General features: G+C 49.7%; 1 protein-coding gene across 2 annotated transcripts in view; it reads left to right on the top strand.

Moving 5' to 3' along the window:
• The window catches only part of TM9SF4 (transmembrane 9 superfamily member 4), a 54,618-nt gene extending 29,075 nt beyond the window's left edge, over window positions 1–25,543 (top strand). The window contains exons 4-18 of one of the 2 annotated variants that reach the window (XM_082358849.1): window positions 2,116–2,284; window positions 2,384–2,513; window positions 3,734–3,857; window positions 5,357–5,475; window positions 5,579–5,690; window positions 7,037–7,107; window positions 11,233–11,365; window positions 12,805–12,886; window positions 12,982–13,057; window positions 15,859–15,942; window positions 17,617–17,792; window positions 18,288–18,351; window positions 19,526–19,645; window positions 20,460–20,549; window positions 23,578–25,543. In XM_082358849.1, the coding sequence (XP_082214975.1) occupies window positions 2,116–2,284; window positions 2,384–2,513; window positions 3,734–3,857; window positions 5,357–5,475; window positions 5,579–5,690; window positions 7,037–7,107; window positions 11,233–11,365; window positions 12,805–12,886; window positions 12,982–13,057; window positions 15,859–15,942; window positions 17,617–17,792; window positions 18,288–18,351; window positions 19,526–19,645; window positions 20,460–20,549; window positions 23,578–23,727 (1,700 nt within the window). In that variant the 3' untranslated portion in view covers window positions 23,728–25,543. The remainder of the gene's footprint in view (window positions 1–2,115; window positions 2,285–2,383; window positions 2,514–3,733; window positions 3,858–5,356; window positions 5,476–5,578; window positions 5,691–7,036; window positions 7,108–11,232; window positions 11,366–12,804; window positions 12,887–12,981; window positions 13,058–15,858; window positions 15,943–17,616; window positions 17,793–18,287; window positions 18,352–19,525; window positions 19,646–20,459; window positions 20,550–23,577) is intronic. The other variant, XM_082358850.1, reaches the window with a different exon arrangement.
• The last annotated feature ends 1,668 nt before the right edge of the window (window positions 25,544–27,211 follow it).

Genomic DNA, 27,211 nt, shown 5'->3' with positions numbered 1-27,211 from the left:
GGTAAAGCCTGTGGCCCTGCCACTTACCATCTGTATCCCAACAACTCACAGCTTCTATCTATAGATAGCCCTGACCTTTCCTCTGACCCTCATATTTGGATATCTGACTGCCTGCTTGACATAGCCACTTGACATATCCAAACTGAAAAAATGCCTTCAGTCTAAATTTGCTGTTTTTCCCATTTTCACCCCAACTGGAACTTGGTTGTAGAAGCCTCATAGTCTTCCTGATATGCACCACTCCTCACTCATCCTTTGTGTCAGCCAGCACCAACCCCCCTAGATTTCACCTCCTCAGTAGCTCCTGAATCTGTGTACTTGTTTCCACCCTCACTATATCCTCTAATCCAGCCACCATCACCGCCCACTTGCATAGCTGACTGCCATCGCCCCCAGCCAGTTCCGTGCATCTTTGATATTTTCTTCACAAAACAGCCAGAGTGATCTGTAACCAGAACTGGATAATGTCTTCTGCCGCCCCTGTTAGAAACCCTTTATTGGTTTTTGTGGCTCTCTCGATAGAGATCAAACTTCCCGTTGGCCCACAGGCCCCCTGAGGTCCAGCTCCGGCCCGTCTCTCCAGCGTGCCTCAAGTCACCCTTGCTGTGTGCACTACAGCTGCACAGGCCTCTTACGTTTACCGCGTCGTCCCCCTGCCTTCCCCCCGCCCCCCAACCAGGCAGGGAGCTTTTGTGCGTGCTGTTCCCTTCTGTCTAGCATAGTCTTCCCCTATCTCTTTGCTTAGTTAAGGCTCTCTTCCTTTAGAGCTCACTTCAAGCATTACTTCCTCAGAGAAGCTGTCCTAGACCTACTCCCCCACATCTAGAGCAAGTTCCTCATATTGTACTGTATCTTCTCATTATCCTGATTAATCAATCTGTCTTTTCACTAGACCATAAGCTCCATATGTCTGTTCAACATTATTTCTCCAGAGCCCAGCACATAACCAATATCCAGTGGATATTTGGGAATGAATGAATGAATGAACGAATGAATGACTAGGCCAAGAGTCCCACATCAAGCGGGTCCACACTGGTAGGCAGCTGTTAGACCAGGCGTGTGTGGGCATTAGTGCCGCCTGTGGGCTTTGGTAGGTCTCCTTCGGCTTGCGCCAGTTCCACCTCATCCCAGTAGAAGTGTTAGAATGGCTCAGAATGAAATCACCGTTGGGTTTAGTTGACAGGCCCTAACTGCTCGGTGCCTGCTCTTGGGACGTCTGGCAGCAGGTTTCTCTGAGGCAGTAGGCATGCAAGGGGTGTGCCAGTTCGTTAAGTTAAAAAGATGTTTTGGCTGAAAAATCTCAGGTGCTGGATTTTACCCTACCTCCCTTCCTCCCTGAACCAGGATCTGAAGATGGAGAAATAAATAGGAAACATTATCTGCCCTTAAAGAGCTCATAATGAGGTATGAGGACAAAAACTTAACCCATCAACATATTGTACAAAGTCACATCACTGACATATGAAAAGGTGCAGAAGTGATGCTGGTGATAAAGATAGTATTTGTTGTCTTCCCACTCTGTGCCTGGTACTTTATTTCTCACTGTAACCCTGTGAGATGGGTACTATTATCCCCATTTTACAGATGAGGAAATTGAGGCTCATTGAGGTTAAGGTACTTACCAAGACTGCTAAGCTAGTCAGTGGCAGAGCCAGGGTTCAGTAGCCCTCTCTTCACCACTGTACGATGCTGCCTCTGTGCAGAGGGCAATCCGAGGAGGGAGTGATGAACTCAGTCCTGAGGAGGTCAGGAAGGGCTTCCCGGAGAGTGGAATAGAAGCTGAGCTTGAAGGGTGAGGAAGAGTTTCCCAGGAACGTGGGGCAGGGAATGGCACTCCAGGCAAAGGAAACAACATGAGGCCCAGAGGCACAGAATGACGTGGCATGTTTGACGTGCTCTGAAGAGTCTGGTGGTGCTAGAGCACAGAGGGAGAGGAGGGACAACAAGGGGGCGTCAGGTGGGCAAGCCTGGCCTGAACAGGCAGGGTAATGCATTGAGTGCCAGGCTGCAGGACGGCTGAAGGCCCTGCAGGTGGGCCCTGTGTCTCCGTGGCTCTGCTGACCTCAGCAACCTCAGGGCTGAAGCTCTGAGCTCCATCTGTCTCTCTTATGGCAGGAGAGGTGCTGAGAGGGGACCGGATTGTCAACACCCCTTTCCAGGTTCTCATGAACAGCGAAAAGAAGTGTGAGGTTCTGTGCAGCCAGTCCAACAAGCCGGTGATCCTGACCGTGGAACAGAGCCGGCTCGTGGCCGAGCGGATCTCCGAGGACTACTATGTCCACCTGTGAGTTGTCCTCTGCTCCCTGCCAGCGTCGAGTTCGCACAGGGGAGGGCGCTGAGGGAGAGGCGGTCTGAGGGACTGAGCGGGGCCTTGGGTTTCCAGCATTGCAGACAACCTGCCTGTGGCCACCCGGCTGGAACTCTACTCCAACCGCGACGGCGATGACAAGAAGAAAGAGAAAGACGTGCAGTTTGAACACGGCTACCGGCTCGGCTTCACGGATGTCAACAAGGTAGAGTGTCTTGATGTGCTCAGAGGGCTGGGGGAGCCACTCCCCAAAGTCACGAGCACTTGGGGCCACAGGGGAGGGGGAAACATGTAGCTCTAGGCTTAGAAAAGATGGGGATAGCCAAGCCAAGTTCTTCCTGGTGCCCCCGGCCATGGCCTGTCAGAAGTCTGAGTGCTGTGGGCAGGGCTCTGGCGGATGCTACACAGGAGGTGGAAGGCACAGTGCCTAAAGACTCAGATTCCACATGATTATATGGATTATAAGATTAAACCCCGCCCCCCAAAAAAAGAAGTCTGGAATTTCATCAGTATGTAAGAGAGAGAGCCCAGGAGTGGTCAAGAGCATGCGGGTTCCCTGGGTTTTGAATCCTGCCTTCACCACTTACTAGTTGGTGAGTGACCTTAAGCCTACCTCTTTCACCTCTCTAAGCCTTGGGTTCCTTATCTGTAAAATGTATGTTATAGCCATACCTGCCTTTTGGGGTTGTCATGCAGAGTAAATCAGATAATCTGTGTAAGCACTTCATAGCACAGCCACTGAGAAATATGCTAATGGCATTGATTGTAACAGTGATCCTCTTATATTTGTCATTTTCTAAACTGAACACATATTACTTAGGGAATAAAGAACAAAAGCGTTTCTTTTGAGGCACAATCCCTGTCCTCCAAGGGCTTCTTTCATAACTAGGAAGAGAACTGACAGTGTCATATCCTGGATCTTAAGTCCCAATCCTGACCGGGCCAGTGCTTTGACGGTCAATGCCAGAGGAGTTCAGAGGGAGCTAATGTGCGTTCAGGTTGTCACGGAGGAGGTGGGCCTTGAAAAATAGGTAGGCTTGAGCTGAGTGAAGTTGGGATGGCATTCTAGTTAAGTGAATCCGTGAACGGAGTTCAGGGTGGGGACTGTTCACGGGGCAGGGAGGGACCCAGGGAGACCAGGCAAACTAACATGTCTGAGAGGGTGACGACAGCTGGGTATGTTAGGGTGACAGAAGGCCTTGAACACCAGCCTAAGGGGTCTGAACTTGTACCTAGTAAGCCCCACAGAGCCCTGGAGGGTTCATGAGTAACAGGTTGCTATAAGAGCAGTGTTTTTGGAACATTGGTACAGTTGGGTCTGCTAGATGAGGGAAGGGACCTAATACCTGGTTGGTCACCCTGTGTGATTTTTCTGGTGGTTTCTTGGCTCCTAGCTATTTTGTTCTCTTTGTTGCTCTGTTTTAGATCTACCTGCACAATCACCTCTCGTTCATCCTTTACTACCACCGGGAGGACCTGGAAGAGGACCAGGAGCACACATACCGCGTCGTCCGCTTCGAGGTGATTCCCCAGAGCATCAGGCTGGAGGGTGAGTGGGGAGGTGTGACCAGAGGGGCAGGGCTGGACGGGCCTGGGCTTCCACACCCAGGGTCTTTGCACCCTTGATTCCTGAAATGGCTGATAGGCCCCAGTGTGGCATATGGGCCCAGCGAAGGTAGGGTCACTACATTCCCATTAGAGAAGGTGAGGGGCAATGGGAGAGCTGACATGTTGTCTCCTGGCCTGGCACAGCACCTTACCAGTTTACCACCTCCCAGCCACCCCGGGAGGTATGTGCTGATTATGATAGGAACCAGAGGCTCAGAGAGGTCAGTGACGTGGCCAAGACCAAACAGCAGTTTGGGGCTTTGCTGGGCCTATCATAAGAACCAGCCAGCTCAAGAGCAAAGGGTTGAAGAACAAGGGGCAGGGGTACCGACAGAGCTGTTGGGCAGCAGGTTTCTGTGTTTCTGCTCCTCTGTGTGGGTGATTGGCGTAGACTAAACTTGGCCCCGGGTCAACAGTTGTGCAGGAATTTGAGAGCCCAGGCCCAGCCCTGTGGGCCTGACAGGATCTGGTCGGCCTCACCTTGCCTGGCAGCCCTAGCTCACCACAGGGTGCACTTCCATTTAGCACGCCTGGCCTTTTGTCCACAGTGGTGGTGAGTTTCTGGAGTTTTTTTAAGCTGTGGAACCTCGTAGTCAAACAAAGTCATATGCGGAAGTCTTATGTAAAACATAGACCTTGCACTTTTGGGGCATCATACTGCCTCTCCTCCCGTCTGTGTCATGGTTACAGCTTGACATTTACTGTGTGAGTGTTTGACAGCAGCTGCTCCCCTACTGGCTCTTCGAAGTTAGAGACCCTGTCTCCTTTTCTCACCACTTTCTCTCCAGCACAGTACCTGGCACATAGTAGGTGCTTATTTATTGTATGTTTGTTGGCTGAATGAATGGACAGATAGCAAGATGAACAAATGTGTAAATGAAGGAAGGAAGCATCTGAGTGATTGAATTACTAAAGTGCCAGGACTCTGGGGACTAAATGAGTGAGTGAACGTATGAGAGAGTGAGTCAGTGTTGTTTTTGCCTGTTGAATGGGACGGATTGAATGAGCAAATGAATGTTTGAATTGAGTGAAGGAAGAATTCGTTTGACTAAATAGGGACTCAGACCCCTCCCCACAAACACCTCTCTGCAGCCCCTGAGGCCCTTTGGAAAGTCAGGGCTCTGGGAAGCACAGTTTTTTGTTTCTTTTTTGTTTTTGTTTTTTCATCTTTATTGGAGTATAATTGGTTTACAATGCTGTGTTAGTTTCTGCTGTACAACAAAGTGAATCAGCTCTATGTATACCTATGTCCCCTCCCTCTTGGGGCTCCCTCCCACCCTCCCCATCCCACCCAAGGGAGCACAGTTTTAAAGCTCTAGTTGCCATCTGTTCTCTCAGCCACTGCTCCGCAGCACGCTGCCTCTGAGGGCACCCGCAGAACAGTCCCTGGGTAGTGGCACCAGCCCTTGCAGGAACAGACTGAGTCTCTGTCTCTCACAGACCTCAAAACAGACGAGAAGAGCTCATGCACCCTGCCTGAGGGTACCAACTCCTCGCCCCAAGAAATTGACCCCACCAAGGAGAATCAGCTGTACTTCACCTACTCTGTGCACTGGGAGGTGAGAAGGGTCTGGAGCCCACGGCAGGGGAGGAGGGCTCTGGTCCGGGCAGGAGTTGTCATGGTGGAGGCCTGACTCTCAAGTGCTTCCTCCCCACCGCCAGGAGAGTGACATCAAATGGGCCTCTCGCTGGGACACCTACCTGACCATGAGTGATGTACAGATCCACTGGTTTTCTATCATTAACTCCGTCGTGGTGGTCTTCTTCCTGTCAGGTGAGAGAGCTGTGGGTTGGAGGGTGGAGAGGACAAGGGGGTGAGGGATGAGGGGCTGCGGTGTCACATCACTCCCAGGGGACTTCTAGGGTGTCCTTGGAGCCAAGCATAGGTCAAAAGCAGAGATTAGGGCTCTGTGCAAGGCATCAGTACACAGAGGTAAACAAGATTCACCCTCTACTCAGGAGAGCTCCCTAGGGGAAGACTGCGCCGCCTCTTCGTGCACACCTTCATTGACTCATTCAACAGTGTTTCGTCGTTGCTCATCCTGTTCGGGCCCCATGCCGCATGCTAGATGTGGTGTTGAGCAGGCCCAACCCAGTCTCTGCCCTCACGGTCTGTATTCTGCGGGCAGGAGAGAGACAAGAGAGCACAGAAGTAGTGGGGTTCCAGATAGTGCTAAGTGCTGTGAAGCATGTGCATGGCTGTTGAGGAAAGGGTGAAGGCTGCTTTAGAGAAGACCTCTCTGAACGAGGAGCCACCATTCAGAGACCTAGGGAAAGACGGTTCCAGCAAGGGTCACGGCCCTGCAGTGCGCCAGGCTTGGTGAGAAGCCAGAAGGCAAGAGGGCAGTGAGCAGGGTGAGGGTGGTTGTCAGAGGCAGAATGAAACTGATCGTTTCAGTATCAGGAGAAGTAAAGATAATGCTGTCTTTATTAAACATTTACCCAGGGGCCAGCTGCTGTGCTAATAAACACTTTACACGCATCCCCATCCTCGCAGCCCCTTGAGCTAAGCCAAAAAGCATTAAGTTAGCTCAAGGTCCTACAACCCATTGTCTTAACCACTACACTGTGCTGCCTAGATAGGTAAACAGGGTGCTGTGCAAGTACAAACGGGGGTGCCTCTGAACTGTTTGGGGTGTTGAGAGGAGAAGATGTCTTGAAGTGTGAGTAGGAGTTAGGACAGAGTGGGGCATTCGGGTAAAGGGAACAGCCTGGGTTACAGGCACGCAGGTGAGAGAGAGATGGGGCTGTGACCTGATAACTAAAAGCAACAAATAACCAGAGGCAAGTGAGAGGCGAGCCTGGGAGGAGGTGAGGCTGGAGAGGCTGGAAGGACCAAGCCCTGGAGGAGCTGGGATGCTGTTCTCCCTGGAATACAAGCGGTGTCCTGTGACTGCCTCCGCCCATCCCAGCAGCTCATTCTTCCCCCTCCTTGGGGGGTGACCCTCTGTTTCCCCTGCCCTGTAGCTGGGGTGGAGCTATGCCCAGGAGAGGACCTGGGGCGGCTGCATAGCCAGTTCCCTCTAGAGGAAGCCACGCGTGCCCAGAGGGCAAGCAGCACGGAAGACTCCTTTGGCCGTGCTGACGACTCCTCTTCTTCCCCGCCCCTGTTTGTTTCAGGCATCCTGAGTATGATTATCATTCGGACCCTCCGGAAGGACATCGCCAACTATAATAAGGAGGATGACATTGTACGAGGTCTTGGCTGGGGAGGGATGGACTTGCAGAGGGAGGGCAGTCTAGCAGTGGGGCTCTGGACCTACCAGACCAGGACGCGCACATGCGCGTGCGCACACACATGCCTCTCTGTGTGTGTGTTATCATTCATAGCATAAACCAAGTATTGAAAAGGAAAACAAAATGTTTAATGACCCAAAGTGATGGGGCTAAGGCTTTCTAATTTCTAAGCGTAAAAACAATGGAAGAAATCACAGAAAGAAAACTGGTTTAATTTGACCTTAATCCTGCATGTTAAGATATATAAACAACAGAAAAGTGAAATGGCAAAATAATATATGCAACAAATTTTTTAAAAGATGATAGTTAAAAGAACTGGTATAAAATCTCTAAAAAAAAAACCACTAAAATCTCTAATGTGATAATGAACAAAAAATTTACAGACAAGGAACCATACATGGCCAGTAAACATGTGAGAAACTGTTTTTACCTCAGGGATAAGCCCCCAACGTGCAGTGTCAAACAGTCATGAGAAGACAGTTTTGGACCTTCAGATTAGCACAGATTCGTATATATAGTACTAATTGCCGGCAAGGTTAATGTGAGATAAGCACTTTTTCATGCCACCCATGCAAGTGTAAACTGGTAGATTTCTGAAAAGTTATTAATTGGCAGTACATATCATGAACTGCCAAATAGTTAACTTGTTTGTTTGTTTTGTTTTTAACTTTTGGCTGCACTTTTAACTTTTGGTGCGGCCTGTGGGATCTTAGTTCCTCAACCAGGTATCGAACCCGCACCCCCTGCAGTGGGAGCGCAGAGTCTTAACCACTGGACCACCGGGGAAGTCCTAGTTAACTTGTTTTGATCCACTATCTTCTAGAATTTTCCTAAGGAAAGCATTAAAACCACAAAAATTTGGTCTAGAAATATTTATTGCAGCCTATTTTATAATTTAAATAAACTGGAAATTGCCTGATATTCCATAATAATGGATTGGTTATATTATGGTACAGCCATACAATGAAAAATTGTACAGACATTAAAATAGTAATTGTAGAGAGTGTTTATTGACATAAGGAAATGCTCATGATCATACATCAGCTTAAAATAACAAAGTATTGTTACACAGTAAATACAATATTTTATTGTTAAAAATTTTATATGCACATGTACATACATAAAGGACTAAAGGAAATATGTCAAAACAGTGGTATTATTAAGTATATAAATCATTTTCTCTATCTTTCTGGTTTATTTTTTAATCTATGAATGTTTTTGAGTTTTATATTTTTTGTTCAGTCTTTCTGGAGTTTTAAAAAATTGTCTACAATACTCATTTACTACTTTTTGTTCATTTGAATATCATGCCATATATCAAAAAAATTTTTTTACTTTTCTTATTACACAAGTAAGAGCACATACAGACATACCTCCGAGATATTGCGGGCTCAGTTCCAGACCATCACAATAAAGTGATTATCACAGTAAAGGGAGTCAAACAAATTTTTTGGTTTCCCAGTGCATATAAAAGTTATGTTTATACTATACTGCAGTCTATTAAATGTGCAGTAACAGTATGTCTAAAAAAATACCTTAATTTAAAAATACTTTAGTGCTAAAAATGCTAACCATCATCTGAGCCTTCAGCAAGTCCTAATCTTTTTTGCTGGTGGAGGGTCTCACCTCAGTGTTGATGCTGCTGACTGATCAGGGTGTTGGCTGCTGTAGGTTGGGGTGGCTGTGGCGATTTCTTAAAATAAGACAGCAGTGAAATTTGCCAAATCAAGTGACTCTTCCTTTCATGGACAATTTCTCTGTAAACATGCAATGCTGTTTGAAAGCATTTTACCCACAGCAGAATTTCTTTCAAAATTGGAGTCAGTCCTCTCAAACGCTGCCTCTGCTTTATCAACCAAGTTTATGTAATATTCTAAATTCTATGTTGTCATTTCAACAGTCTTCACAGTATCTTCACCAGGAGTAGATTCCATCTCAAGAATCCACTTTCTTTGCTTATCCGTAAGAAATAACTCCTTATCCGTTGAAGTTTTATCATGAGATGGCAGCAATTCAGTCCCATCTTTAGGCTCCACTTCTAATTCTAGTTCTCTTGCTGTTTCCACTGCATCTGCAATTACTTCTTCCTCTGAAGTCTTGAACCCCACAATTCCATCCATGAGGGTTGGAATCAGCTTCTTCAAAACTCCTATTAATGTTGATATTTTGACCTCTTCCTATGAATTACAAATGTTCTTAATGGCATCTAGAATGGTGAATCCTTTCCAGAAGGTTTTCAGTTTACTTTGCCCGGATCCATCGGAGGAATCACACTCTACGGCAGCTATAGCTTTATGAAATGTATTTCTTAAATAATAAGACTGCAAAGTCAAAATGACTCCTTGATCCATGAGCTGCAGGATGGATTTGTGTTAGCAAGCATGAAAATAACAGTAATCTCATTGTACATCTCCAGCAGAACTCTTGGATGACCAGGCGCATTGTCAATGAGCAGTGATATTTTGAAAGGAATCTTTCTGAGCAGTAGGTCTCAACAGTGGATTTAAAGTATTCAGTAAATCATGTTGTAAACAGATGTGCTATCATCCAGGCTTGTTGTCCCATTTCTAGAGCACAGGCAGAGTAGATTTAGCATAATTCTTTAGGGCCCCAGGATTTTCGGAATGGTAAATAAGCATCGGCTTCAACTTAAAGTCACCAGCTGCATTAGCCTCTAATGAGAGTCAGCCTGTCCTTTGAAGCTTTTAAGCCAGGCATTGGCTTCTCCTTTCTAGCTATGGAAGTCCTAGATGGCATCTTCTTCCAATCGAAGGCTGTTTCGTCTACATGGAATATCTGATGTTTAGTGTAGCCACCTTCTACATCAGCACTTGCTGCTTTACCTTGCGCTTTTATGTTATGGAGACGGGCTTCTCTCCTTAAACCTCATGAACCAACCTCTCCTAGCTTCAGACTTTTCTTCTGCCGCTTCCTCACCTCTCTCAGCCTTCATAGAATTGAAGAGGGTTAGGCCTTGCTCTGGATGAGGCTTTGGCTTAAGGGAATGTTGTGGCTGCTTTGATCTTCTCTCCAGACCACTCAGACTTTCTCCGTAACAGCAGTAAGACTGTTTTGCTTTCTTACTATCATTCCTGTATTCACTGGAGTAGCACTTTTAATTTCTTTCAAGAACTTCTCTTTTGCATTCACAACTTGGCTAATTATTTGGTGCAAGAGGTCTAGTTTTCAGGAATCTCAGCCTTTGACACATGTTCCTTGCTAAGCTTAATCATTTCTAGCTTTTGATTTAACGTGAGAGACAGGCAACTCTTCCTTTCACTTACACACTTAGAGGCCACTGTAGGGTTATTGGCCTAATTTCAATATTGTTATGTCTCAGGGAATAGGGAGGCTGGAGGAGAGGGAGAGAGATGGGGGAACAACTGGTAGGTGGAGCAATCAGAACACGTTTACTGATTAAGTTTGCCATCTTATATGGGCACAGGTCACGGCACCCCAAAACAATTGCACTAGTAACGTCAGAGATCACTGATAACAGATCACTATAACAGATATAATAATAATGAAAAATTTTGAAATGTTGTGAGAATTACTAAAATGTGACTCAGAGACACAAAGTGAGGAAATGCTATTGGAAAAATGGTGCCAATAGACTTGCTTGATGCAGGTTGCCACAGACCTTCAATTTGTAAAAAATACAATATCTGCGAAGTGCTGTAAAATGAAGCACAATAAAATAAGGTGTGCCTATTTTACTTTTATAATCAGTTAAAAAAATAATAAGTTGCTTCTAAAGACACCACTCAAAAACTATCACAGTTAACATTTTAGTGTGCTGGTTTACGTTATTTTTTCATGCATTTGGTTTGTGGAATGTGGGGAGGAGATTTTCCTTGTATATAGCTGTAAGCCGACATTTGTGCCCTCCTTTTTCCGTGTGGCAGTTCTCTGGGAAATACGTTCTCATGTCACTTATACTCCTGTGTCAGAGTGGAGCTGGTTGACACCTGAGGGACCCTCAGCCCTGGTCAGGGATGTGGGTCCTTGGGGGTGGTCCTTGCAGGAGCTGCCTTCTCCGGAGCCCAAGAAGAGCCTCGCTTTCTGGCCCTTTGCTGCAGGAAGACACGATGGAAGAGTCCGGGTGGAAGCTGGTGCACGGCGACGTCTTCAGGCCCCCCCAGTACCCAATGATCCTCAGCTCCCTGCTGGGCTCAGGCATTCAGCTCTTCTGTATGATCCTCATCGTCATCTGTGAGTAAGCCCGGCAGGGGTGGAGGTGGGGTGGGGGTTTGGGGAGGGGGAGCTGTGGTCACCAGAGCAGCACAGGCCTGAGTCTGAGAAAAGGGTGGGCTTCCCTTCCTGGGGCAGGGGGGCATGTCAACATCTCTGGGCCAGACAGAGCCATCCATCCCAGCAAGAGGGCTGGTCCTCTCAGCCACAGGCCCTGGTGATTTGCTCCTCCTCAGATCTTTCCAGCACCATCGATAGCCCCCGACATCCACACCACCAATGAAGCCACATATCAGCACTCTGAGGTTGGCCTCCTTTTGCAGTCAGGCATTAAGTGACTTACCCATTTCAGCACCAGGATTAGGACTGGAATCAGGTCTTTTTTCTCAGAAAACACCCCCAAAATGAATATATAGTAGTTACAGGCAGTTCTGAAGTCAATCTGCCTAAATTTTTTTTTTTTTTTTACCATTTTAACTTCTTTTTTTTTTTTTTGCTGACATATTACACTGTATTAGTTTAAGGTATATAAAATAATGATTTGATATTATATGTATATATTGCAAAATGATTACCATAGTGAGTTTAGTTAATATCCATCACCTCGCATAGTTACAAATTTTTTTTTTCTTGTGATGAGAACTTGCAAAATCTAATCTCTTAACAACTAAGCTGCCTAAATTTCTATCTCAGCCTCATGCCTCCAAGCTTTGTGACCTTGGACAAGTCATTTAACTTCTGTGAGCCTCTCATTTAACCTCGTGAGCCGCAGTTTCCTCATCTGAGGAATGTGGGAACTAACCTCCACCTCAGAGGGTTGATGAGGTAGATTCAGTGAGCTGGCATTCGTAATGCTCTTAGCTCAGTGCCTGGTTGGTTGCAAGTACTCTGTGGGCTGGCCATTACCATTAAGATGCATGGGGCTTCCCTGGTGGTACAGTGGTTAAGACTACGCCTGCCAACGCAGGGGACACGGGTTCAAGCCCTGGTCCAGGAAATTCCCACATGGCGCGGAGCAACTAAGCCCCTATGCCACAACTACTGAGCCTGCGCCCTAGAGCCCTCGAGCCACAACTACTGAAGCTCACGCACCTAGAGCCCGTGCTGCGCAACAAGAGAAGCCACCACAATGAGAAGCCCGAGCACTGCAATGAAGAGTAGCCCCCCACTCACCGCAACTAGAGAAAGCCTGCGCGCAGCAACAAAGACCCAATGCAGCCATAAATAAATAAAAATAAAATAAATTTTAAAAAAAGGAAAAAGATGCAGCCAGCCGTGGCCCAGCAACTGCTGCACCCCTCTGAACCCCAGCTAAGACCCAGTCTTCTCCAGTAGAGTAGGGAGAGGGAGTAGGGAGCCTCATCTAGCCTCACCTGCCCTGGGGCCCTGTGAGCCAGCCCGCGACTGGGCCTTGGGGCCTAGAGACCCTGACTTTCCCTCTCTTGCCCCTCCCTCCTCAGTTGTGGCCATGCTTGGGATGCTGTCACCCTCCAGCCGGGGAGCTCTCATGACCACGGCCTGCTTCCTCTTCATGTTCATGGGGTACGTGTGCATGAGTGGGGTCCCAGGGCTGGCGCAGACCGCCTGCACTGCAACTAACAGGTCCCCTTGTGTGGATCCCTTCCGTTTCCCCACAGGGTGTTCGGTGGATTTTCCGCCGGCCGTCTGTACCGCACTCTAAAAGGCCATCGGTGGAAGAAAGGAGCCTTCTGTGTAAGTGTCCTAAACCTCCTCCCCGTGTTCTTGGGGAGCCAGGAAGCTTCCTCCTGGGCTCCTCGGGAACAGCGTAGGCAGGCTCTGGTGGGGGTTTAGGGCCAGGTGCTGAGCAGCAGCCGATGGGGTGGGAGGAGCACACCCGAGGGCCAGGAGTGCTGGGCTCTCACCCACGGGTGCTTCCCTCTGAGGCCTTAGTAGCCGCATCCATGAAAAGAGGGAATTGAACTTAGGTGATTTTTAGCCTACATTGTCCCATGGCTCAAGCACAAGAAGAAATAGGGGATTCAGAATAACAGGATTTACACACCATCCCAGGTGTCAAAGTTTAAAGTCAAAACCTGATCAGCAGGGCAGCTGTGAGAACACTTACCTGCCGGGGCGGGAGAAGCCAGGCCCCACGTCACCGTCAGCCTGTTTTCCAGACTCTGGTGCCTCTGCTCCTCTTCAGTAAGGTCCGCTTCTGATGTTCACTGTCCTGCTGGTGGTGAGGAGAGTTCTTGGCTGCAGAAAAGACCACAGAAACCAGAGGACGCCTGGGAGTTGACCCTGCCTCCCAGGGAGCCCTGAGCCCCTTCTCCCAGAGCAAGTGAGCCCTTAGAGGACCAGGGAGACCCCTGGTGCCAAATTCAGAGAAGCCTCTAGACCCAAGCCTTCTGAAACCATTCTCACAGCTATCAAAAGCGCAGGGGAACTCAGGCTATCCCAGCTCTGGCAAATACCCCTGGCAATTAATAAGCCCTCAGTATAGAAGAGCTGTGACAGCGGTTGTTCTGGAAAGATCAAAAAGAGCTTCCTAAATTCTTGATGCATCGGGTGTTTTTCTCAGGCTACTGTGTGCCGAGACCCAGGGATCTTCAGAGCTGTAAAACCCAGCCCTCTCCTCCCCTGGTGAGACTTCCCTGATGAGGTCTCCCACCAGATACCCTCCAAGTCTCCCTGTACTGGTCCCCCGGCAAACCCCGTCTCTCTGCCCCAAACCTGCTCCCTGCATCCGGTGGCACCATCATCCTCCCGGGCCCCCAAGGCAGTCACCTGGGTGGCTCCCTTTCTTCCTCCGACTCACTAGCACCCCTGCCTCCTCTCACACATCAAGTGTGGACGGTTCTCCTGCCAGATAGTCCACGAATTCCTTCCCATCTCCATCCCCAGGACTCCTGCCCAGGTTCAGGCATCTTTGCCTCCTGCCTGGGCCCTTGGCTGTCCTAGGCCTCCTCAGTTTCCCTGCAAGATTCTGACCCTCCCCTGGTGTGGAGCTCTGCCTCGCTCCACAGGTGGGCCTCTGCTGCAGCCACAGCTGTGCAGGTGTACACCTGCTCTTCTCTCCTCCGTCCCTGCGTGGGCAGCTAAGTCTTAGCTCTGGGGTCACTCTTCCTCCCCCACCAATTGTAACTTCAGGGTCCTCCTTGGCGCCCCAGAGGGGCCTGGGCAGAGCCTTGTGCCTATGAGTGCCACTTACGTTGTTCTCCATTTATGGGTCTGAACATTTTTCCTGTTCCTCCTGGTATCTAGCACAGTGCCCAGTCCATAAATTTCAGCCAGGAGGACAGATGAGGAATTCCCTGCTACACAGCAGAGTAAAGCAGGAACACACAGGAAGGGGGGAAATGACATTTGAGCTGGGCCTCGGAGAGGAGGATTTCAGCTGGATGGAGGCAGCCAGCAAGGAGGCCTCAGGTTCTGGAACCTCCTGGATCCCAGTCCTGGCTCTGTTATCTCCTTGGTTGGTAACCTTGACCAGCCCTCTGAGCCTTGGTTTCCCCACCTCTCCACTGGGGGCTGGTTGCACCTGCGTCTCAGGTCGTCGTGTGGTTGGAAGGAGACTGTATACAGAAGGCCACTGGTCCGGCACTGGCACTCAGACGGCGGATACCTGAGATGCTGATGACTACCTCACAAAGGCCCGGGGCCAGGGGCGTGGAGGAGCAGTGGCCAGTTAGTGGGTGTGGGAGGCTACAGGCTAAAGGTAAATAAAACTGGCCGTGAGGCTGAGCACCAGATTGCAGGGAGCCTCAGGCATCATGGTCAGACCCTCTTGGATGCTCAGGCAGCCGCAGGAGTAAAGGAGGCTCCACTGTAGGTCTAGGGCTTTGGTTCCCAGTGCCTGAGCCCCAGCCCCAGAGGTCTTGACTGGATAGGATACACCGCAGGGCGTCAGGAGCAGGGCCTCTGGAGTCAGACTGCCTGGGTTTGAACCTCTGCTCCCCCCTTAACTGACTGTGTGAAGTTGGGGTGTTGGGTATTTAACGTTCCTGGGCCTCAGTGTCCTCTTCTTGAAAAGGGATAGTGACAGTCCTTCCCATCTAGGCCTGTAGTGAGGATGGGGTGAGATGATTGATGCACGTGGAGGCGAGCACCCACCGCCCCTAAGACTCAATTAAAGCTTACCCACCACTCTGGACAGTTTGGGTTGAGGCCCAGACCTACGTGTTGAGTAAAACTTGTGTTTGGTCATTCCTGTTCAACAAATGCTTATTGAACACTACTGTGCTCTGAGTGCTGGGAGCACGTCAGTGAGCAGACGTGATCCTCCCAAGAGCTTATGTCTGTGGGGGTAACAACAGTGCATGATTATGAACTCGGATGAAGGCAAGGACGGTGCGGTTCAGGGATCTAAAGGGACAGAGAGCAGGAGGCTTGCCTAGTCTGGGGGTCAAGGAGTGCTTTCTGGAAGGGTTTATCCTTGCGCTGAGTCCTACAGGACAGGGAGGGCTTGAGAACCTCTAGTCGGGGAGCCCTGATGGGGCAGGCGGGAACTCTCCCTAGATGCAGCTCCCCAGCCTGGTCTCTCTTGCTTCCAGACGGCGACATTGTACCCTGGCGTGGTTTTTGGCATCTGCTTCGTATTGAATTGCTTCATCTGGGGAAAGCACTCATCAGGGGCGGTAAGTGCCCTCCCCGGCAAGGGAGGGCCAGCTGTGCTCAGGCCCATTCCTGCAGGTCACTTCCTGCTGCTTCCTTCCCTTTTCTAAGTCCCCAGAGGGCTGTTCCCAGCCCTGGGGGCTGAGGGCTGACCAGGGTTTCTCCAGCCCTATGCATCCATCTGTCCTGCCCTTCCCATGGGCTCTTTCAGACAGCTGACCAAAGCTCACTTCTCTAAAGGGAGATTTCCACACTCCAGGGGCCAACTGGGGAATTTCCCTTGTCTCAACCAAGGGAAAGCTGCTTGGTACGACTTGACGAGGTCAGTCTCCCAAAACAAGGCTCTCCTCCTAGTGTCCCTGCCCCGAGCTCAGCACCAGCCCCACTACGAGGATTGTGGACTCAGTTGGGAGTGGGGAGATGGTCTTGATGGATTAGCTGCGGGAGAGGTGGGGCAGGTGTTTGCCATCCCAGCCTCAGTGGAGAGAGCCGCCACCCCTCCACTGGCAGGCGCCCACAGAAGGTCCTTGGGTGAGGCTTGCAGTCCGGGCTGCGGGAGGACTGGTCCTTCCCAGCGGTCCAGGGAGCTGCCCTCAGGAAAGACAGGGTCGTGCTCTTCCTCTCACTTCCTCTTTTTTATACCTGTCTCCCTTCTGTCTCTCAACATTTTTCTCCCAGTTACCAGCTGCTCGCTATAAACACTCATTGCAGAAATTTTAGAAAGGAAAGTACAGAAAAGTTAATGTAGATCTTTAGTATGTTTTGGCAGTCTTTTTTTTTTGGCTGGGCCGCACCACGCAGCTTGCAGGATCTTAGTTCCCCGACCAGGGATCAAACCCGTGCCCCCTGCAATGGAAGCGCGGAGTCCCAACCACTGGACTGCCAGGGAATTCCCTGTTTTTGCAGTCTTTTAACCTCTTTTTAGATATATTTAAAATGGAATAATGTAATCTTAAAATTATAAAATAATAGCAAACATTTATATAGTGCTTACCTTGGAATAAGTATTGTTCTGAACACTTTACAAATATTAATTCATTTCTTCCATTTTGTGTGAGTTGTAAAAACCTAAGACTGTGCAGAGGGGAATTAAAAAAAAATGAAAAGTCAATTCCAAAGCCCCATACCCCATCTGAGGAAGTGCTGTTAACTTTTTGGTGTAGGCCTCTCCAGGCACGTATGCATATAAGTATTGGGGTGTTTTTATTAAAACGGAGTTCTCTACATACAGTTTTATATCCTGCTTTTTTCACTTAGTGGTATATTGTGGTGTTTTCATTGAGCGAAATTGGGAACACACTATTTGTGCACTTCTGTTTTTTCCCCTTTGTTTTCACTTAACAGACCACACGTAATTTCCCTTCATTCCAGCCCTTCCTCTCCCCTTCATGCTGTCAGTCCCTCCTTCCTTGTTCTTTCCCCACGTCCTCCCTGGTGACAAGCTCCTGTAGGATGCCGTGGTTCCTTCACTTCATGGCTCAACTCGCCCTCCATCTGCCCTCTGCTTTTCCCAGGGCTGGGGTCAGCCCCAGGACAGTCTGGCCAGGAGCCCTGTGGGGGGCGTGTCTGCAGGAGCTTCCCCACCATGGTGGCCCTGCTGTGCCCTTCCTGCCTGGGACCCAGAAGGTCCATCTCCCCCTGCACGGCCCCAGCCTGGGCCTCAGGGCTTGTGGAGCCTCACGGTGCTGTGCCCACAGGTGCCCTTCCCCACCATGGTGGCCCTGCTATGCATGTGGTTCGGGATCTCCCTGCCCCTTGTCTACCTGGGTTACTACTTCGGCTTCCGCAAGCAGCCATATGACAACCCTGTGCGCACCAACCAGATTCCCCGGCAGATCCCTGAGCAGCGGTGGTACATGAACCGATTTGTGGGGTGAGTCTCCGGCAAGGGCCAGGCGGGGGCTTCTGGAGTAGGCAAGGCCAACGTTCCCCTGAGCCATCTCCTTGGAAAGACATGGACAGGGGTACCCTCCCACTGTGGGGGCTATGACAGGTGCTCCTGCAGCCCCGGCTGGCTCTAGTAGACTTCCTGAAAGCTTAGCTTCACTCCAAGATAGAGAGGACCAAGTTGTAGCCAGACTCGGTGTTGGCCAGGGAAGGGGTGGAGTGGAAAGGTGCAGGGTGACAGGTAAAGACTACCTTGGACCTTGGGCAAGTCACGCCACCTCTCTGTACCTCAGTTTTCCCATCTACAAAATGGGGAGAATGATGCCCACCTCTTGAGAGGCTATAATGGTACAAAAGCATGCCGAAAGATTTAGACCCACCAAGCAGTGTATGCATTCTCATTCTTGCTGGCTCAGGAGGGAGCCTGAAGCTTCCAGTGGCCCAGGTCTCCCAGCAGTGTTAACCCTCTCATTCTCCGCAGCATTCTCATGGCTGGGATCCTGCCCTTCGGCGCCATGTTCATCGAGCTTTTCTTCATCTTCAGTGTGAGTACCGCTACTTGCTCCCCACCCCTCACCTTCACCCACACTAGCCTAGTCCCTACCCCTCCACTTAGGTGCTCTGCCTCTTACCGCCTATGAAATTTCAGACAGACCTTTTAGCCTCTCAGAGCCCCCATTCTTTGCCCTAAAATAGGGTAACAGTCCTGCCTCTCAGGACAGCTTGGAAGGTTATGTGAGATGTGCCATATGTACGGGGTCTGGTGTGGGAAGGGCTCAGTAAATAGAAGCTGCTTTGGCTGCTTTTGCAATATTGCAGTCAGTCACCACCATTATTAATATCATTGTTGCGTCTGCTTTGATTTCTGGGTCCCTACGTGTCTTTACCTAAGTTACTCGAAACTCCTAGTAAAGTGTGGGGGATGATGCCTAATTCTCAGGATCGTCATGAGGCTGGAACGTGATAATGTCTATAAAAGGCACAGTGCTTGGCATTCAGGAAATGCTTGTTAACTTGTAGCTGCTGTTGTAATGATGATTACTCCTCTCCCAGGCATGCCAAGATGAAAGTTGGCAGAACGGTTCTTCAGAGCCATCTAAGTCCAGCTGACCCAGCTCAGCGCCTAGCATGGAGAGAGGGTCTTACACTAAGTCAGTGCTGGACGAGCATCCACTCCTCTGGAGTGGCCCAGCCCGCCCCTGCTGAGACCCCCTCGCCCACCCAGCCCTGCCTAGGACAGGTTGGCTGCCTGGGCAGGGAGGCTACATCTGTTCTGTTTGTGTGACACTGGGCCAATCACCAGCCTCGCTGAACCTTGACTTCTTCCACTGTAAAATGGCATGCTTTCATAGGCTGACATGTGGTGTTGTACGTAAAGCACGTAGCACTGTGCCTGGCACATGGTGAGCTGCCCCAGGTAGTGGTGGCTGCTGTGTAATTTTGATCGGAGTGGGATTCATTATTTTCCGCAAGTTGCTGAGTTCAGGCGGGGCCCACCCATCTCGGGATCAGCCATGCCCCGGCCCCTCCCTAGGAACCCTTTGCTCCAGGGAGGAGAGACCAGTCAGCCACGAGCCAGGCCCACAGGCCCCAGTGGTGTCATGATGGTGTCTCCATTCCTGCCAGTCCTGACTAAGGGATGGAGTTCCCGAGCACAAGCAGGGAATGCCAGGGGAGTGGGGGCAGGCTAGCTGAAGGCCGGCTGTGGTGTATCCGCAGGCAATCTGGGAGAATCAGTTCTATTACCTTTTCGGCTTCCTGTTCCTCGTCTTCATCATCCTGGTGGTGTCCTGTTCACAAATCAGCATCGTCATGGTATACTTCCAGCTGTGTGCAGAGGTGAGGGGAATGGGGCCTGCAGTTTGGGGTGGGGGCAGCTGGGTCCAGTATTGAATTGGGTCAGTGAGGCTGTCTGGGTTTCTCATGTGGTCCTGCCTCTTCTGGCCATGGGGTCTTGGGCAAGTACATCACTTCCCCTTGCCGAGCGAGCGTCCATTTGTTCAGCTGTAGACTAGAGTTAATGATCCCTACCTCACTGCATAGTCTTGTGGGGAAGTCACCACGACCTAATGACAGTAGGCTCATCAGTACTGAGTCCGCTCCAGTAGTGGTTTCTTCAACAGCTGATGCAGTTTGGGTGACCTGCCCTCCATCTGGGGACTAGCTCTTGGCGGGCAAAACAAGGGCTCTGGGACAGACAGCCTGAGCTGAAACCCTGGCTCCTCCGTTAGTAGCTCTGAATCTTGGGCAGTTGTTTAACCTCCGTGTGCCTTCCGGGCCTAACTCAGAGGGCTGCTGCAGAGACTCAATGAGCTGATTCACACAGAGCACTTAGAACAGTATGTGGCACATGGTGAGCGTTTGCTCAAGAAATGCTAATGTTGTTAATAATGTTCTTTTGTTGTTGCTGATTTTTTTAAATTGAGATATAATTTATAAACAGTAAAGTTCACCCTTTTTAATCTACAGTTCTGTAAGTTTTTAGAAATGCATACAGTTGTGTAACCACCATCACAGTCAAGGTATAAAAGCTTCGCATCACCCCAAATATTACAGTCCTTACCCAGAGTCTTTAGTTCCTCAGGCAGCTCTGAAACTTGGGGAAGAGGTTCTGCCTGGAGACAGCGATGACCCTTCTCTGTTTCCTCCTCAGGATTACCGCTGGTGGTGGAGGAATTTCCTAGTCTCCGGGGGATCTGCATTCTATGTCCTGGTCTATGCCATCTTTTATTTTGTTAACAAGGTACCACCCTGCATGAGGGAGCCCCCTAGCCCTTTCGGGGCAGGATTGTGGGGGGGAGGGTGCTGGGGGAAAACCCCAAGTGTCTAAGTCTTACTTTTCTGCCAAGAATGAGGAGGACCAAAGTCATCCTAGAACTGTTCCTGCTCTTAGAACATAATCTTTTTAGGAAAGAGAGTATGTTTGGGTGACAAAAGCCTTCAGGATAAATGACAGTGAGAATGTTGTATGCAAAACCTGTGAGATACAACCAAAGCAGAACTTAAAGGGAGTATATCACCTTACAGTGCTTTTAAGAGGAAGTAAGAGAGACTAATACAGTGTTCACCACAAGAAGACAGAAGAAAAAAAAAAAAAAAAGAACAGTAACTTGAAAGAATGAAAGTAAATGAGAAGCGTTAATAAAGGTAAAAGCAGAAACTGCTGAAATAGCCTTTAGCACTCAGATGTAGGAACTCGGCTATACTCACAGAGCTCACTGTCCCCAAAGAGTGGCATAAGAGTAAGAATACAGACAGATCCCCACAGCAGGTTTATTAGATTTGTGTGTAACACATAAACCAGATGGGCCATGGAGAGGAGTCTGGGGTCGCTCTGGTGGACCCCATGTTACCTCTGGAGCTTACTCTGAAGACAGTTTTACCCGCTGTACTTTGGGTATCCCAGAACCCCAAACCGAGAAGTCCTCTGCTTAGAACCAGGGTGTATTCCCAAACTAGAGGCATAGGTCAGCTGGGCGAAGCTTGGAATTCCCTTTCCCGAAAATGTCACGTTGGAAAGGACTGTCCAGATATTTGAGTGCAGTGCTCCACCCCCGCTTCCAGTTTGCTGACTGCCCTCTTCTCCAGCGATCCCAACAAGTGATCATCTAGCTCAGGGGTCAGCCAACTGTAGCCCATGGGCCAGCAGGCCTGCTTCTGTAAACAAAGTTTTATTGGCACACAGCCATGCTTGTTCATTTACATATTGTCAAGGCTGTTTTTACACTACAATGGCAGAGTGGAGTAGTTTTGACAGAGGCCACATGGCCTAAACTATTTATAATCTGGTCCTTTAAGAAAAAGCTTGCTGACCCCTGCTCTAGCACATCCAGCAACAGAAGACACTCCCTCCTGATGCTTCCATTCTCTGGATAGCTCCTGTCATTATCAAGGCCTTCCTTAAGTCACACTGAAATCTGCCTCCCTGTAAATTCCATCTTCAGACCATAGTCTTGTTCCTGGAACGCTGCAGAACAAATCTAATTTTCCTTCTCTACAGCCCATATTAATCAGAACTATTTTGAATGGAAAGTGACCAAAACCAGTTCCAACTGGCTTAAGCAAAAAAGAGAATGTTTTGGCTGATGTAAGTTTAATAAGAAGTTGGAGTTCTAGCTTCAGGCTTCGTTAGATCCAGCAGCTCAAATGGTATCAGGGCTCTGTGTTTATTCCTCAGCTCTGTGTGTGTTTTCTTGGCTTCAATCTGCAGGCAGGATCTTTCCACAAAGTAGAAGAGTGACCAATAGCAGCCCTAGAGTCTCCTTTTCTCAGCTTTGCAGCTCTAGAACTAAAAGAACATCTTTCCTCTATCATTATGTTATAAATCCCAGGGAAGACACTCATTGGCCCAGGCTACATGCCATCCCTCACTGTTCCTCATGTCCAATAGGATGGCATACTCTGATTGACTAGCTTAGGTTTTGTATTAGGACCGACAGCCCCAGTAGGACCACAAAGTAGGGAGTGGGTACCCGAGACACCAGGAAGAAGGAAGACAGGAGCCAGTGTTGGGCAAGCAAAACCTGCTACCATAGCCGCCTACACAAGGGTCACGTCTCAGCCTCCTGCCCTTCCTGCCTCTGGCCCAGGCTTTCTTCTCTGCTCTGAAAACCTCCTCCAGCCCCAGAGCCCTGTCTGTAAAATGGTGGCCTTGGCCTGTCTGAACTCTAAGGAACTTTCCAGCGCTGCCTTTTTGCCTCATCCGTTTCCTGGTTTTACCACTGGATTTACCACTGCCCTGTTTCCCCCCTCACCTTCACCCCATCTTCAGCCATAAGAAAGCTCATAAAAGGAGACATAGGCAGTTGAGCTGGAAAACATGGCCTTCACCCCTAGTTTGAGGATATTTGACTTCAGGGAGACGGTCTCAAATAGTGACCCTTATTATTTTCTTCTGGGCTCCTGGCATTTTGTGACCATGTGTCTGCCCATGAGCCCTAGAACAGGCCCCACTCAGGCCCCGGTGGGCTGGGCAGGTCTTGATACCAAGGTCCTAGATTAGTTCCACTTGGCCCAGCAAACCCACCACACCCCAGACTCCCTAGCATCCCTGCCCAGGCCTCAGAGCTCTGCAAAGGAGTTCAAATGCTCCAAGATAAAAACCCCCGTGAGAGGGTAACGAAAGTGACAGAGCGCACTCAGGTGGAGAGGACTGTAGGCTGAGACAGGCTCATGGTGGCTCTCTGTTCCTAAAGCCGGGAGCCCTGGACGCCTCTCTCCTGCCCCCACTTCCTGTGCTCCAGCATCCAGGAGTCTCACTGTACTGTTCTGGGGACTGTGGAGAGTGAAGAAGTGACAGCTATGGCCATTGCTGCCTTTGTCATTCTGGCACTGGCCGCTGAGGTCAGCCCCATCTCCCAGCGAGCTCCCAGGCCCTTCCCCAGGAAGACTCCCACTCCCTCCTACCCCCACAAGAAATGGCCTGAGTCAGTGGATTTGGGCCTTAGGCTCTTAGCCCTCTAGCCCCAGGTTCAAATCCCAGCTCCTTCTGTTTCCCAGCTGTGTAACTCTGCCCCATCTGTAAAGTGAGTTAATAACTACCATAGTGGTTGTGAGCATCCAAGGCAGTGCACGGGCCCTGGTACTGATGAAGGTTCACCATGACTGTGAGACCCACCTGCCCCTCGCTGCCCACCTGGGGCAGGCCCCTTCCCCTTGCTAGGCTTCAGCTTCACCACGAGATCAGTGAGAAGGTAGGGGGACACCCAGTTGGCTACGGCAGGCTGGCACTAAGCGTGTCCCCTCTCTTCTCTCCGCTGCTTGTGCCCCAGCTGGACATCGTCGAGTTCATTCCCTCTCTCCTCTACTTTGGCTACACGGCCCTCATGGTCCTGTCCTTCTGGCTTCTCACGGGCACCATCGGCTTCTATGCAGCCTACATGTTTGTCCGCAAGATCTACGCTGCTGTGAAGATAGACTGATGGGGGTGGGCCGTGGCCTGGCCCACTCCATCCACGGACAGGAAGCCACCCCACGTGGGGAACTGCAGGCACGTAAAATAAAATAACTCCTGCTCGTTTGGAATGTAACTCCTGGCACAGTGTTACTGGATCCTGGGGCTGCATAGGGGGCGGGAGGGCCTATAGATAAATCTTGCATTTTTCTTCATCATCTTATTCCAGTTCTGTGGGGGATGAGTTTTTTGTGGGTTGTTTTTCTTCAGTGCTAAGAAAGATCCCTCCAGCAGGAACTCTCAGACCTGTTTATTCAGGTTTATTTTTGGTTTGGAGTTTTTTCCTTAGTTTTTTTAACAAATGGATCCAGGATGGATAAACCCATCAAGACACTGGGTTCTGGTCACTGTCTCCACCTCAGTTCCTCAGGGCTGTTGGCCACCCCACAACTGACCGGAAGAGGAAACACTGGGCCTTCCAGGGCTTCAGTGAGATTTCTGAGCCTCTCGCTGCCCGTCCTCGCCACTGATGCCGCGACAAAGCACAGCTCAGCCTGGACACGCATCCTCAGTGCCAACCAGCCTCTTCCAGCCCCTTTTCCTCCCTCTTGTCTCCTCCCCAGCCTCCTCCCAGGGCTGCTCGAGGCGGGGCTTCTCGCCAGGCCTCAGGTCATCTTGTCACTGGGAGCAAGCCCAGGTCTTGGTTGCTACAAGGAAATCCCCTGGAAGTACTGGGCACCAAATGCCCCAGGACAGCAGGAGTTGCCCCTGCTCAGAGCAGTGAGAGTTTTGCTGGACCAGAGGAGAGACTTGCAATGAACTGTCTTTGTGCCAAGAAACCCTGGATCCAGGGCCAAGTGTTTCCAGAGCCAAACCAAGCATCCGTGTGTCTGTGTCTGGGCTGAGGGTCCTCACCCCGCAGGATGCTCCTCAGCCCCTTCCTTGTGGGGGTTGCTGCTCTTTGCAGAGTGTGCTAGGGGGGGCCCTCTCCTCCATTTCCAGGGCGGGACAAGGCCTGGAGACCGCAGATGCCCTCCTTTAGGTGGCTGGGAAGAGGCGCTCTCCCTGACATCCCCCAGCCTTAGTGCCCACGCACAGCTCTTCTAGCCAGACCCCTCCCCTCCACCTCCTGTCTGAGTTCTCGCCTCCTTTGAGGAACACCCAGAACACTGGTTGCGAGAAGGAAGATGGAAAGTAAGTTCTGTCATTCCTTCCCCAAGTCCCAGGAATAGGCAAGGAGCCTAAGTTAGAAAGCGGAGCTGACGTGCAGGCCTGCTTCCCCGTCAGCGCCCACTCCTCCTAACCCCCCGCCCCCGCCCCCGCGCGTGTCACAGACGTTTGCTCTTAAGCGGCAAGAGACCAAACCCACCCTGGGGTTGGGGTTTAAGTAGCAGCCACTCGCCCTTGCTGCAGCCCCTTGAGGAAGCCCACCACAAGACAAAGCTCAGGATGCTGGCTGAGCTAGGAACACACCACCCTCACCGCCGCCCCTCCCCCCGCACTCTCCCAGCAGCCCTCACCAGCTCCACCAGTCAAACCGGTGATCTTCTCAACCTTGCCTCACAGCGACTCTGCAGTGCCAAGCGGCGTCCACCAAGAATCAGGTTGGAGGAAAGGGAACCCAAGCAGTAGAGTATGATAATGGAGTCTTGTTCATTCGAATCTTGGATTTTTCCCTAAGAAATTCTCTTTTGGGGGGAGTGGGGAAACGGACTCCTCGTAAAGAGTTCAAACAGCATTGATTTTTCTGACTTTTTAAATCATCATCATCATTATTTTTAATTAAAAGATGCCTGTATGCCTTTTTTTGGTCCAGTTGTAAATAAATATGTCATTGTCCTGTTGTCATGTCTCTTGAATCTCTTCAAGGGTTACAGGTCTGAGGTGAGACAGATTCCCCGAGTGTGTTGAGCTGAGTGGTTTCCCTCAAAGCTCAGTCTCATGTCAGGCTTTCTAGGGCCCAGGCCACTGCTCTTCCCCTGCCTGGTGCTTGTTCACAGCCTCTGCCATCTGCTTAGCCCCTCAATACTGAATCACTAAACATTGTCCCTCTGGTCCCACAAGTAGGAGACGGTAATCATGTGTGAGCTTTGGTAGCAGTGAGACCTGGTTTTTAAATGATTCCCAGCTCCAATATTTTGCTGCTAACTCACTTCACCTCTCTGTCATGTAAGACACCTTCAGTTGCAGGCAGTGGAAATGGGTCACACAGCCTAAAGCCCCAAGGAGGATTGACTAGCTCATAAGTCAGCAAGGAAAGGAGTGATTTGGCTTCAGGTCTGGATGGATCCAGGGGCACAAAGGATAGCCTTAAGATTCTCCCTGTCTCCACTGTGCTTTTCTCTGTACCATTTGTCCCATTGTCAACAGTCTTCTTTCCTATGGGGGAGGCAGGGAGAGCATGGCACAGATCACTCTACGCTTAAATTAGCCAGTTTAGAAAGCCCAGAAGAAAAAGAAAGACATCTCCTTACGTCAGGATACTCAATATAGATAAATCCTAGGAAAGGTCTCTGATGGGCCCGGCTTGGGTTACTGTTCATACATCTTGGACCAATCACTACATCCTGGGGGATAGAGTCCTATTACAGGCTGCATACCCCAAGTGTACTGGATACTGTGAATTTCAGCCCACCAGAGTCACGTGGAATGGGTGATGAAAGAACAGTTAACCACTGTAGGGTACGCACAGCAAACAAAAGCAACATTTGCCTGTTAGACCCACCCACTCCAATGCCAAACCTCAGTGAGAAAGGTGCTGGTTGCCATTCATGGGATACTTCCTGTGTTCCAGACGCTGTTACAAACACTTTCCATGTGTTAGCCCATTTAATCTTGAATATGATCCTCTGAGGCATGTTCCGTTATTAGCCCCCTTTTACAGAGGAGGTAACAGGCACCAGTAGTTCAGGTAGCCTGCTGGGGGGGTCCCATGGCAAGTGAGTGCTGGAGTAGTACTCAACTGAAGCAGCCAGATTCCAAGACCTGTTCTTCCAACCACTACTATAGCTGCTTTTTTAAAAGAATGTGTATTTTAAAAAAAGAGAATGTGTATTTATGTTTATATTTTTAATATAAATTATAATTGACAGAAACTACACAATTTGATATGTTCTGATGTATGTGTGTGTGTGTGTGTGTGTGTGTATATACAATTTATTTATTTATTTTTTGGCTGTGCCGTGCAGCATGTGGGATCTTAGTTCCCCAACCAGAGCTCAAACCCGCAACCCCTGCAGTGGAAGCGTGGAGTCTTAACCACTGGACCACCAGGGAAGTCCCATGTTTTGACATATATATATATATATATATATATATATATATATCATGAAACCATCACCACAATCAAGATAGTGAACATATTCATCGACTCAAGTTTCCTCATGTCCTTTGTAATCCTGGCCTCTAGCCTCTCACCATTCCTGTTTTCTGTCACTATAGATTAGTTTACCTTTCCTAGGGCTTTATATAAATGAAATCATATGTATGCTTTTTTTGTCTTTTTTCATTCA

The sequence above is a fragment of the Balaenoptera borealis genome, assembly GCF_965194805.1.
Source record: "Balaenoptera borealis genome assembly, chromosome: 16".
Taxonomy (NCBI): domain Eukaryota; kingdom Metazoa; phylum Chordata; class Mammalia; order Artiodactyla; family Balaenopteridae; genus Balaenoptera; species Balaenoptera borealis.
The sequence above is the reverse complement of the archived record's forward strand: the minus strand, read 5'-3'. Positions and strand labels throughout refer to the sequence as shown.